The sequence below is a fragment of the Urocitellus parryii genome, chromosome 10 (assembly GCF_045843805.1).
Source record: "Urocitellus parryii isolate mUroPar1 chromosome 10, mUroPar1.hap1, whole genome shotgun sequence".
Lineage (NCBI taxonomy): Eukaryota > Metazoa > Chordata > Mammalia > Rodentia > Sciuridae > Urocitellus > Urocitellus parryii.
This window is the reverse complement of record NC_135540.1, coordinates 115,225,204-115,239,483: the sequence shown is the minus strand read 5'-3', so window position 1 is coordinate 115,239,483 and position 14,280 is coordinate 115,225,204. Positions and strand designations below refer to the sequence as shown.

Below are 14,280 nucleotides of genomic sequence, written 5' to 3'. Positions count from 1 at the left end.
AGCAGGTAAGGAGGACTATTAGGTGATCATTGGAATTGTGCCAGTTGTTATTTTCCTTGGCCAAAGGAAATAGAAATGAATATCCTCCTCAAGACAAGCCTGAAAGCTGTGTTCATGTTTCTACAATGCTGTTTTTACAGCCCAATCAGTATTGACTCTGATTTTAGGACTGTCTCTAATTGCCTGCCAGTCTTCCCTCTGGCTGAAACTTCTCAAAGGAAGACTTACCTTTCATTTTTGCAACCCCACGTTCCTAACATGGGTAGCCAGTATTGTGATAAGTGAAAGAATAAATAAATGAAAGAGCCTTGGGGTGTACATAGATGTTAACCAAGTCTCTTAAGCACTAAGTCCAATAAAATCATATTGGTGAAGTTGTATTTGGGAGCTCCATGTTTCTATAATTGCAAAATATATCCATTCTCATCTGTATTTCCATTATCTCCATGAAATCTAAGTGTGTTAAACTATTACATTAACTGTGGTATCTTAGCTGCCTTTTAAATTAATGGAAAAGTTAAAAATACTGCTATAAAAGAGATTATCTTGCCAGTGCATACCCAATGCAAACTTATTAAAAGACTCAATGTTTAAGAAATTCCCCTTCTTAAATAGCGTAGACTGCATAATTATGATAATTGAATATTCCTACTAATGATTCGAAGACTCAGATACATTCTTGATGAAAAATTATCAAACATGGTGCTCTATTTTTAACTTAGGACTTCAGAGGGTTTATTATTTTGAAATCAAATCTATTAAACTTCATGAATATATTACTCCTCATTAAGATTCCTTTTGAATTCATTTGACATATTAAAGACAGGGTATCAGTGAATAATTTATAAGTAAAAATCATCTTATGATATTTATTTTAGAAATTAAAGCAAATAGAACATTTTATATGAAGGAGGAAAAGCGAAACAAGTAACTGGCAAAGTAGGACTAGACAGGAGAATGTCAAGGTTAATTTTCCTACTTCTAGAACACTCTTAGCTTATTATTGAAATAATTTTGCCAAATACTTTATTTGTGAAAGACATTGGTTGACAATTCAATTCATTTTATAGGCCAACTGATATTGTGATTAAAATTAATTTAGTGCCAGGCGGTGGCATGTGCCTGTAATCCCAGTGGCTCAGGAGGCTGAGACAGGAGGATCACGAGTTCAAAGCCAGCCTCAGCAAAATCAAGGTGCTAAGCAAGTCAGTGAGACCCTGTCTCTAAATAAAATACAAAACAGGGCTGGGGATGTGTCTCAGTGGTCAAGTGCCTCTGAGTTCAATCCCTGGTACACCCCCACACACAAAAAAAATTTAAAATGCAAACAATTATATTTAAATCTCCTTAATCAACATAGGACTACATTAAATGAGGCTACACGAACATGCTCCTGATGATCCATAACCTTAAAAAAAATAAAGCATTATTATTATTACACTATTGCATGGGCAAAACATATTACCTAATAAGCAACCCTTTTCTTATAGTGACTCTGCAAAATTCCTTCTACCACCAAAGGGCATCAGAAAAAAACAGTGGTGTTCAAACATTCTTGTTTGTTGGTCCCAAATAAGGATCCTTTGAAACAAATTTCTCAAATAATTCCATCATCCCAAAGCATTTGAAGAAACTATTATTTTCAGTCTGGGAGAGCAGCATTGGAGCTGAGGAAATTAAGAGAAACATCCCAATCAAAGAATCAAAGATAGCTGATTATCATCAAGATGAACTACTGACACATTACTGTTAGGCCAGGGAAGTTTGGCTAAGGTGAATTTTATAAAAGCTCTTTTCTTCTACTCACAAAAACAAGGGCCTCCAGGGGCTCCTCCCTGTGAATTTCTGAGCTGCACTTGACATCTCTCTGTTGCCACTGTCCCAGAAGGCCAAGTGTCACACTCAGAAAGAACTAAAAAAAAAACTGTGCATCTAACCAAAAAAAGAGGAATGTTGGCAGGTTCTTGGAGTCACTAGTTCTCATAAAACACTAACCAATAGTTAGCAAATAGGGCATTATATCTTTTTTGAGCTAATTTTCTGGTTTTCATTAAATTCAAATGATTGTTAGGAGGCGATAGGTATCTACCTTATATAACTATTGAATGAGTTTACTCTCAGCCCACAATAGCTTAAAAATAGATTTTCTTTGTTCTAACTATTCTCTGTGTAACATATTTTCACCCAGGGAAATCAAGCATTAAAAATATATGCCCTGATTGCTTAATTTGAACAACATCATGGCGGCAAACAAAAAGAAATTTTAAGAATTCAATCTCTTGCAAAATTTCAGTTATAGTGTTTATTTAGCAAAAATATTTTTATTCGGCTACTTAGCATCATTTAATATGCAACATTAAATAATCATTGCAATATGGCATCAAATATAATTAGCAAAAACATTTTTATCAGATGACTTAGCATCACACATATGCAACAATAAATATTCATTGCTGCAAATCATCAAATATAAGTTTTTCACTGATTTAAATAAATTCGTATGATTTCTATTTAATGATAGAGTATTTTTTTCACTTTTTTCCTACTAAGTGCTAGAGAGCACAATTACATCTAAACATTTACATTACTGTGTCTTTAAATCTTTTACTAACAGTTCACATTTACATCTATTTTTCTAAAGTTTCAGTGATCATGTAAGAGTTCTCTGAAGTTTTTACAGAATTAATTTTGTTCCATTTTTCTCTAGTCACAAACACACACACACACACACACACACACACACACACACCTGTTTAAATTTGCACCAATCTCATTATATCTAAATACTCTTATTTTTCCAAAAGCAGCAGTAACTTATTTGCACAAAATTGTTGTGATGGAGGGAATTCAAGCATGTTATCATAATAAATATTGCTCTCTCTATCAAATAGGTTCAGAATGTAAAAGCATGCTTAAAACTGTTTTGAAGGAAACTTTCAAAGAGTGAAATCATGTGAGAAAATGGTTATAAACTCAAAGTTTGAAATCTAGACTGCAGATTTTAAATGTTACATTTCATTTTTATGAAGTGTTTCCTTTTATTTTTATGTATGCTACAAGAGCTAAGTACTAAGAATTCACTGTGCTATGTAACAGTCAACTAAAATTATAATTTCCTTTTGTTTTACTAGTTTTTCAGACACAGCCCATGCAGCATGTGTCCGAAAGGATCTTTTCTGTGACCATTAACTGACAATTTTTCAAATTAAGAAAGAAGAACTAAAGTACAATTATACACTCACCTTTTGGTGTCTTGAAGTGTTCTGGCAAAATTAAAATGAACGTGATCACTATTGCCACAAACAATTTAAGGAGAGCTGTTTTTGTCATATCTATTCACATGACACCAGCGTGCTCCATGCGATACATTGATGGTGTGTTGCTTCCTCCTTCAAGTTTCATCTCTGCAGTCCCTTGAGTTAGTACAGTTCACCTCGTACTCACTTCCTTCTGAGTGAGACTTTAGAAAAAAGAGGCCTTGATCTGAGACTTCTTCATTTAGAGTCACTTTCCATTTAGACAACGGTTCTCTAATAAGCAATTTTAAATAATCTTCTAAACAGGAAAGACAAATAAATGACCTAAAGAAGCAAAGGGATCTTGTCCTCATGTAAATTGGATCCTGTCTTCCCACGTTTAATAACGTGTGAGAGTAAATACAAAACCTGCAATATACTTTCCAAAAATAAAGCTGAATTTCAGTCATGCCCAGGCTGTATGGACATCATCCATTCACTTACATATGAAACAATTATTGATCCCTCCCAAGTGTCAGGTGATGTGCTGGATTCTGGTGGTCAGGAAACAGTAGTCTGGAACACAGTAGGTAGTGCAAAATGTAGTGATAAACTAAAGATGCGTGCAAATATTTGGTTCTACTTTACTACCTTGTATATGTGCAGTAGAATGGAACTCATTAATATTAGGCCTTATAACACCATGATTATTGTTACAAATTCCATATTTTCTGCCCATTTAAAAAATAAGAACTTTCATTATAGTAATACCAGTGAAATAAAATCCTTCATCTTAGAATAGAAATGAAGCATAAAGATACAGGTCAGGCAACAGTCCTCAGAGGGATCCTTCATTGTTCCCATCTCCCAAGTTTCACTAAGTGATCCATGAACAATCTACTCCTCATTTGGATCCTGTTTAGATTCCCCTAAACATTCTGACTCTTATTTATGAATACAAACATTCTAATCATAATTTTACTGAATTTATGAAATGTATCAAGCAAGTACTTGATATAACACCATTAAGTAAGTAATTTCTTGAACAATTTCTTTTCAAAGCAACTAAACCACTTCTATTTTTTTCCACTTTAATTTGATTTGATTGCAATAATTGTGTTATGTTAATGCCTATTCTTTTTCCGTGTTAATTTTAGAACAGTGCTTTGGTTCATTTATTAATTCTCGTGTCCATATCAAACTTTGTTGGTTGGTGACCTTTCTTTGTGGTAGTAGTTTTTCCAAATCTGTCGGCATGCATGCACATGTGCGCCTCCTCCCCCCGACCCCCACACACACATACACACTCATTCGCATACATGACCCTGCTCCCTACTAATCTGACCTCAGGCCGGTTGTTATTCTTGGGCACCTGAAAAATATTTTTCTCTTAGCATCTCCATGGGGCCTTTGTCCTGTCTGGGCTTATGTGTTCTATACCTGGTATCTCTGGTGATGTCTAGATACTTGGATAACAGGAGAGTAGTCCAGGGGCCCTAAGTCCCAGGCCACAACCTGACTGCTCTGAGAATATGGTGGATTCAGATCCCACAGACACACTATAATCCACTTGCTGGCCTTGGTGTTTTATCTCTGAATTAGCAAATCTTGAGAAAATTAAGTATGCCCTCAGGTATTTCAGGAATCTTTAATTATTTTCTTATATTGCTAATCCAATTTTATTAATACTTTTAACATTCTGTCTATAGTTATTAAATTATTAGCTGAATGATGGTCAATTACAAGTTCCAAATATTCACTATGCAGTTTGTGTTTTTCAAGATCCAACAGCAAGGGTTAAAAACAAAGGATCCGGGCTGGGGTTGTAGCTCAGTGGCAGAGTGCTTGCCTTGCACATGTGAGGCACTGGGTTCAATCCTCATCAACTCATAAAAATAAATAAATAAATAAACAAACAAATAAATAAATAAATAAAGGTATTGGGTCCATCTATAACTAAAAAATATTTTTTTAAAAAACAAAGGATCAAAACATATTGTTTTTTTTTTCCTGTGGATAATTCATCCACTGAAATGTTTTATAACTGAAATTACTGGATCACAAAATAGGTAATTAAATATTTCCTTCTGAAACACCAGCAATCTCTAAAACTAAAGAATCAAGCTAAGGTTTTTTTGTAGGCAATTCATCTTAAAGTGAAAATACCTCAGAAATAAACATAGGTGTGCTGACCTTTGATTCTATTTAACTTTTAAAAAGTTATTTTTAAGAGAACAGAAGTAACAGAAAAGTTGGCAACAAACCCAGAATAGACAGCATTGAGTGATGCATAAGCAACTTTTTTTTTTTTTTTTTTTTTTTGGTACTGGGTATTGAACCCAAGAGTGCTTAACCACTAAGCCACATCCTCGGCCTTTTAAAAATTGTTTTTAATTTTTTATTTTTGAAGCAGGGTCTTGCTAAATTGTTTACAGCCTCTAGCTAAGTTTCTGAGGCTGGCTTTGAACTTTCAATCCAATCCTCTCAGACTCCCAAAGCACTGGATTACAAAACTGTGCCACCATGCCTGGCAAACATTAAAAAAAAAAAAAAAAGATGTTATTTGTGGCTTTAACTTCTACACTATGAAGGTCAGAGTTATAGCAAATGCTAAACCTCTAAGTTTATGAGTCTGGGTCATCATTAGAATTTAATCTGCATATTGACCTTGGGAACTGTGGGAAGCCAAGGGGACTCTCGGAAGGTGAGAGTAGGGAAGGGTGTCCTTGCTGCCTGGCTGTTCTCTTGTGATGTCTCCCTTGCATCTGTGCTCCACACTATTATAGCTTCTGTTACCTGTGCCATCACCTCTCGGTCACCCAAACTTGAAAATGCTGCAGTAGTTATTAGTAAGGCCTACATTCAATTTTTTAATGGCCCATGGATGGATCATAATTCACTTAACCATACTCTATGTCATTTTAAAAATTTTATATGCAACACCATGGTGGGAAGATTCACATCTATAAAACTTTATGAGTCTGATTATAGAGTAGAATTACTGAGACGAAGAGTGTGAAGATATCTGAAGTTTTTAATTCATCGAACCAATAGTCTCAAGCAAAGTTGTGCCCACGTCCACTCTACCAACCACACATGTGAGTGCCCATGGGTCACCAAACTTCATTAGCCATCTTATTCTTCGAGCCTTTGATAATTTGAAAAGACTAAAGTGTTGTTTTGATTTGCCTTTCTTTAAAGATTTCTCATATTGGCTAGCAATTTTAATTTCTTCTCTTTGTTAATTGCCTATTCATGTCTTTTATTGGAGCATTTGTGTCTTTCTTATTGACTTACAGGCCCATTTCTCTATTGGAACATGTGCCCTTTGTCATATACGCTGCGAACATTTTCACAGGTTGTCATTTGCCTTTTCGTTTTCTATGTGGTATTCTTTTTATCCCCTGTGACAGATTGTAAAATATCTTGCATTCTGTACTTAAAAGTTTTTTTTTCTGAGAAACACAGTTCTCCCTCATTGTATTTATAATACGAAAAATAATTTATAGTTTATCAGATAGTTGTTTCTTCTTAAATACAAACTTTACCTGTAGCCTAATTTTGGCTGCCTGACTACATACCAACAAGAACCATTGGGGCATGACCATCTCCCTCACAAGGGAAACATCTAACCCTGTAATAACTTGTTAGAGTTGATAATAATACCCACATTTTCACAACTATGCTTAACAATTTCCAAAGAACCTTCACAAATATTAGATTATAAAATGAGACTCTAGAATTAGTCAGTGGCCACAAATTGCAATTACTCATCCACTGTGGGCTTCTGCATCTTATTTCAATAAAGGAATAAGAGATTAATAAACTTAAAACACAAGAGGTGGTTGTTATTGCATTAGTGTTTAACTTTCCTGTCTTGTATTTCATGTCTGAGACCTAGTTTCTCAAAATCCTTTAATTTGTCTGTACCAGAAGTCTTAAATAATTTTACTTTGTGTGCTAGATACAAATTTTTAAAATGAGAGAAATTTTATTTCAGGGAGTTATTCTACCAGGGAAAGTAATAACAAAATACTTTTAAAAGATAAAAAATAACAGCCTTAAAACAGTTGGTTTAAATGTAACTTTTATATAGTTACCTATTGTTATAGAAATACACGCATATATATTTTATATGAGGAATTTTCTATTTCTTTTTCCTAGATGAAACTACCCTTAATTCCTTCATCATATTCTGTGGAAAGATTTTTGGGGGATCAAAAATAACAGCAATAATCATGACATTTATTGAACATCTACTGTGTGCTACTGTACAGAATCAAATGTTTTGAATGGATTATTTTTATTCAAGCCCCTAGCAACTCTCTAAGGGGGTTACTATCACTAAACCAATTTTAAAGACAAAGAACAGGAGGTATAGAGAAGTCAAATAACATGCTCAAATCACACAGTTAATGAAGAGTAAAGCTAGATTTCAAACCCCGAGGGTCTGACCAGAGTTAATGATCTCAACTCCATTCTGCGTCATCCTTCCCTCTGGAGGTTTTTGAGAATTTTTGTAGGAAAGGTCATTACTAAATAACAATAGAAAACACAAATGTATCCCTTACTATGTGCCTACTTCATACTAACCCAAGGGTTCTCAATGGTGCACTATTGACATTTTAGACCAGGTATTTCTCTGTCATGGAGAACTGTCCTGTACACTCACTCTAGGACGCTCAGCAGTAGATGCCAGTAGTAGTCCTCCTGATCCCAGTTTTGACAACAAAAAAAGCATCTCCAGACATTACCAGAAGTCCCTGGGGGGACAATATTGCTCCCAGCTGAAAACAACCACAGTAATCAATTCACTTATATGAAGTCCTTAAGTCTCCACCACAACCCTATCAAACAGTTACCATCATTATTTCCATTTTACTCACTTCAGGTTAGTTCTATTTTGAGTAATCTAATCATCCAGAAAGTGAATTCAAAAGACAATTCATAATCTGGACCAGCCTAATTACTTCTAATTGTATTACTTGCAGATAACCATCTACTTTGGCTACACAGCAATACTTAGATTAAAACATTTTGTAGGGAAAATAATCTCTTTTTAATGAGATCTGCCTGAGTGTGGAGAAGGTCCTGGGAAATTCTGATCTCCTCATTCATTTTGTGGTTCATTCAACAAATACTTACCAAACACATAAAATGTCTGGCAGCTTCCTGATCCCTGGAAATCTGGTGGCAAACAGGCAAAATCCTCCCCTCACATTTAAGTAGAAATGAACATTTGAATGAGAAACCATAATCAAATAAATAATGGAAATAATTTGTTTCCGGGTAATATTAAGTATTCTAGAGGGGAAAAATCAGGCAAAGTATGTGGGTAAGATGTGCTAGCAGAGAGTGGGGCAGGGAACCTGTTTGTTTAAAAAGGATGTTGATGCAGGTTGTGTATGATCCCATTTATGACACTGGGGAGAAGGCGGAAACACAGGGTCAGAAAATAGATCAGTGGTTGCCAGAGGCTGGAGGTGGAGGGAGGGGTTGACCAGGGCACAAGGGAATTTTTAAGATTGTAGAATTGTTCTGTATCTCTTTTTTTGCTGGTGATTATTTAACTAACAGTGTTAGTCAAAATTCTAGAACCGTGCACAAGAAGGGGTGAATTTTACTATACGTAAATTATAACTCAATAAGCTTAATTAATCCTCCCCTCTCCCTCCCCCCACCCTTCCCTCCCTCCCAACATATCCTGTTTGATATTTTGGGAACAGAGATAATTGAGAAAGGAATTATAGTGATATTTCTGAGTCTGCCCCTCTCCCCAGGCTTAAACTTCACAGAAACTTAAACTTCATAGAAGAGAAATCAGAGCAGACCAGTAGGAGACAACTGAGATACCTAGTTCCCCAAAGAGGTTGTTGCAAAGAAGCCCAGGGCATGAGGCACCCAGGAGGGCACCCCTGCAGCAATCAGGCCTCTCAGAAAACCAGGCAAGGTGCTTGGCCTTGTGCAGACATGGGCTGTGGTTCACTTGGCGTATTTCTTCTCCAGAGGGGAAAGTCTAGTTTGATCTATCTGCCATCTCTGTGATGAGAATGGTCAGAACCTGTAGAGTCCCCCTCACTCCAGGCCTTCACACATAGGCCTCCTCAGAGGTGGCCCCCTTCCCACACATAGCCCGCTTGTGGCTGCTTTGCCAACGCTGTCCCTACCCTGATCACCTGTGGCTGGAAGGCAGCCTTTTCTACTCTCACACCTGGCTGCACTGAGATAGCAGCCTGCAGGAAAGAACCTGTTGGAGCCACTCTCCTTAAAGGACTTGGGCCAGACACATCTATGTTGGAAGACTCCAAGGGAGACAGGAAGGGAAATGGGCCCTGGAATGGATTTCTAGAACCACTATCATACTTCAACCTTTGTCAATAAAGCTTCTGGCAACCAACTTGACATTAAAATACCACTCGCACTTTTTTGGGGGGAGGGGGGATACTGGGGATTGAATTCAAGAGCACTTAACCACTGAGCCACATCTCTAGTCCCCTGTCCCCATTTTTTATTTTTTTATTTTGAGATGGGATCTTACTAAGTTGCTGAGGCTGGCCTCAAACTTACTATCCTCCTGTCTCAACCTCCCAAGTTCCTGGGATTATAGGTATGTGCCACCTCACCCAGCTAAAATTCACTATTGTAAAATCACATGCATAAAGAGAATAGAATAATCAAATAGAATAATCAAAGCATTCTTTATGCTGTTAGAATAATATAATAATATTTTACTCTTCAATGAAGAAAAATCAATTGCTCAAAGTCTGAAATTATCAGATCTAGTAGACGCAGTCTCAGATTTAAAAAAAAAAAAAAAGCTGCCATAAGAGAACCTTCAGAATCTAAATAATTCCATTTCTTGATTTTCTTGGGGATGGGGCCGAGGAGAACAAAATGTTTGTTTTCTTCCTTCTTTGTATCACTTGGACTATTGACTCCGAATGAATTCAGATGTGTACAGTGCGTGTCACCTTCTAATCACCTGCTGTTTTTTTCTCAGGTCAGCTGCTTGTTACACAGCCAGCATCTCTCCCCAAGAATTCTGGGCTAAGTATAGTCATTGAATATAGAAGGCAAGTGTGAACTCAGAGGATGTGTGTTTTTTAAAAGACGAAGAACATGGAGGCAAAAGAGGAAGCCTAAAAATTGATAAGAACTTTTCCGTTTATATATCTGTCTGATTTATCACTGTTCGTTCTCCACTCATAGCAAGTAGCACAGTGTCTTCTATGCTGAAGGCCTCTTCATATTATTTGATAAATGTTGCCAGATGAGTATTCTGTAAGCACAGCAACAAACCCAAATGCTTAAACTTGTATAGTGGCTTTGAACTTGATCTCTGAGAAAATGAAAATAGAAACCAGAGTGAGTGGTTCCTGTCTTAGTGATCAGGAAGTAATTTATCAAATACTAAAACATATCCTGGAACATTTTTTAACTCATGGGAAGTCAACATACAACTGTCTTGCAACTGTTATTTTTTAAAAATGTAACAAGGGTATTGAGATGTTGGGATGATTTTTTTAATGCATAGGAATAAACACAAGTACTTTGTGTTCATTTGCTTGCCCTTGTAAGTTTATGGAATCCTAAATTTAAAACCTTCTAAAGTTTCATGAAACTAGTGGTGTAACACTATAAATGAGAGGACTGTTTCTGTCTGTATATGTTATAGCCCGGGGGAAAAAGATGGTCATACTCTAATAAGTTGCTATTTCTCAAGGCATTGTGTGTAAGAGGTGTTTGCATTCATGCATGCATTCATTCAGAAGGTATTTATGAGTGTCCATAGCAGGCACTCTCAGCTATTCAGATAGATAAATAAGCCAACATCCACAGCCTCAGGAGTAGTTGCTACAATAGTCAGGCACCCAGGAGACTAGGAGCACAGAGGAAGAATGCACACGGCCTAGATAATTCTACAGGAGGTGACTTTGGAATTGAGTCTTGAGGACCAGCAGATATTGGAATGGAAGATATTCCAGATAGAAGAAACAGAATTAAAGGCATAATTGCGGGAGAAACATTATGTTCCAGACTCTACAAACAATTCAGAAAGAGCACAGAGCTGGAGAGGGAGTCAGGGGGTAAATTATGAGAGACTTAAATCATGCTTAGTTTGCCTTGAAGGCCATAGAGAATCACTATAGCACATTAAGAAGAATCTAGGGATGAACAGAATTAAACTTGTATTTCATATTTTTATTTTCAATTAGAAAGTGTGGTCTGATTATAGGATATCTACTTGTGGATAGCTGAATGGAAATATATGTGTAAGAGAATGCATATTCCTTCCCATGTCCCCAGCACTATAAGGGGCAGTTCTTGTGTAAATGCTCTGGGGACTCCAAGAAGTGGCCTGACAGTGGGCTTGCAATGATCTTCCCTCTTGTGTAAAGAGTGACTCACCAGAAGCAGGAGCTTATATGCTCTGCCAGTCACCTCAGTCCTGCATTTTGAGTGCCAGAGCCCTCTGGCCAGAAGTCAGAATGAAAGGCAAGAAAAAGTGGGACTTCTAGCTTCACCTGTGGTGGGGAACAAGCTAGATGGCTCTCCCATGAAAGGCAGAAAAATGACTTTATCATGTGCAGAAAGAAAGAGAGCTTGGAAGAAAGGGAACCAGGCAGATTGCCTACAAATTTATAACTGCTCTTTGGAGATGAAAATTTCTTCTTAGGAGAATAGGAACTGAAAGAGTAGCTAAACAAAATAATGAAGTTATTGTTGTTTATATTTCCTTGATTATTTCATTTTTATTCTCCCTTAGATTCTGGTAAAGATCATTCTGAAAATTCTAGGTTTGTTGGACATGGTAAAGAGCCAAGGACTTTTTTATTTTGGTTGGGTTTACTTGGCCACGGTGTCTCTTGACCTAGAGATTCTCCTTACTGGGGTATGCTCTGGTCATACCTCACATAACTAAATATTTTTTTAAATCCCCCCTGAGGTGCTTTAATCAAACAGAGTGGTAGGGAAGTGCTCCATCAATGAACTGCATCCCCAGCCCTAGTTCTGTGTCTTAATGTGACCATTTTGACATGAGGCTGTTCTCATCAAAACATGAACAGTAGATTGGGGCTGGGTTTGTGGCTCAGTGGTAGAGAGCTCGCCTAGTATGTGTGAGGTATTGGGTTTGATCCTCAGCACCACATAAAAAAATACATAAAGTAAAGGTATTGTATACATCTATAACAAAAAAAAATTTTAAAAGAAACATGAACAGTAGAAATACTGTTAGAATAAATCCTAATCTTCTAAAAGAGATGTCTTCCTGGGATCCAGATTTTGAACATATATACAGTATATAATTGCAGTTTAATCTTTCAATCCTTTCCATCTACACACTCAGCACTCAGAACAGAAAATGAAAAGTCAACCATTTATTTATTAAGGGCATCTACACATTAGGATCAGTACTGGACTTTACACAGATTCAAACATTAATTATATAAAGGTAGAAAAGGGGTGATCCCTTTCCTGGCTAGCCCAAGGGTCATGGCTGGCACCCCCATATCAGGTTAACAAGGAAAAAAAAAGCATAAGAAATTTATTTGACCATGGTTTTTCCTTGACTTGGGAGTCTTCAGATTGAGGACCCAAAGGTATAAGGGAAACTCTGATTTTATGGTTAGGTTTGATGGAGCAGGGGCAGTCCCATAGAAATATGGCTGGACCACAATTGTCTGAACTCACAGAAACAGACCAAATGGAGAAACTCAGTAAGGAAGGCCTGTTTAGATTCCTCTTGGCCCTCAATTGCAGTAAATTCTTCCTCCCAGAGATGGGGCAGGACCCCTGTAAAATGAGAGTCCCATGTCATATAATCAAACAAGCTAGGTCAGAGAATGTCCTTATGTTCATCTCACACAGAAAGGTATATTATTAATGATTTTTTAATGGCTAGCTTTGGGGAAAAGGAGTTCTGGTTTCAATGACCTCAGGGAAGGGAAATTCTAGTTTCTAAGGCTAGCCTTGGAGAAGACTGAAGGGTGAGAGACAGGAGGGCAAAGGGCAGAGAGAAACTGCTTCTGGGGCTGCTTTTGAGGTCTTTGTTTTGTTTTGGAGTGTTGTTTTCTGAGTTCCAATAATTGTTAACCCTCGTGGTCATGGCCATCGTCAATTAAAATTATCTGTGCACTAACACACCATCTGTCAAGTTATCAGTAATAAAATTTAAGGTTCAATTATTCCACTTCTGTTCACTGTTATCTTGCTTTCTCTCAGAGGCAAATATTAAGGCTTGACCACATTTATTTTATTTTTTTTAATATTTTTTTTAGTTATACATTGGGCACAATATTTTTATTTTTATTTTTATTTTTTATTTTTATGTGGTGCTGAGGATCGAACCCGGGTCTCACACATGCGAGGCGAGCACTCTACCACTGTGCCACAACCCCAGCCCTGACAACATTTATTGATCTATCATTATACTTTGATTCTGTGAATCTATTTATGGGCCACATTGTAAGATCTCAGCATAAGTTCTTAGCTGTAACTGCTTCTTCAAATGCTATTGCTCAGCATTGCCAGAATGAGCGATAAAAACAGCCTTTTCAGATTCTAATTTTAAGAGTAAAACTGGGCTATGTTTTAACTTTATCATCATGTCTAAATCATATGACTCATAAAATCACATGAAAACCTTTGTCCATAACAAAAAAGAATATAAGCTATGACTCCTGCGTGGCATCATCATCCATTCAAAAAATATTTGTTCAGTATCTACTATACATCAGAGACAGTAACAGACACTGGAGATGTTAAGAGTGAACTAAACAAAGTTCTGCTGTCATGGAGCTTACATTCCAGTGGGAGTAGAGAATTAAACAGATATGTAGGTGTTGCTAAGAGCTGAGAAGTGAGGAGATGCCGGAGGGAATCCGGAAAGGTGGCATGAAGAAAGAGAGAGCCAGTTGTGCCAATTGCTAAGAGAGAGTCTGCCAGACAGAGGGACTTGCAGAGGCTTCACAGGCAGCGGTTGGAGTAAAGACAGAAGAGGAAGTAGTTCAGCCTGGCAGAGCTGCAAGAGAAAGTGCAAGTG

At 37.0% G+C, this 14,280-nt stretch overlaps 1 protein-coding gene across 2 annotated transcripts in view; it reads right to left on the bottom strand.

Moving 5' to 3' along the window:
* Window positions 1-3,359, bottom strand: part of Tmem156 (transmembrane protein 156) — a 37,694-nt gene extending 34,335 nt beyond the window's left edge. For both annotated transcript variants that reach the window (XM_026387410.1, XM_077803578.1), the window contains exon 1: window positions 3,243-3,359. In XM_026387410.1, coding sequence (XP_026243195.1) covers window positions 3,243-3,330 — 88 coding nt within the window. In that variant the 5' untranslated portion in view covers window positions 3,331-3,359. The remainder of the gene's footprint in view (window positions 1-3,242) is intronic.
* Between the last annotated feature and the right edge of the window lie 10,921 nt (window positions 3,360-14,280).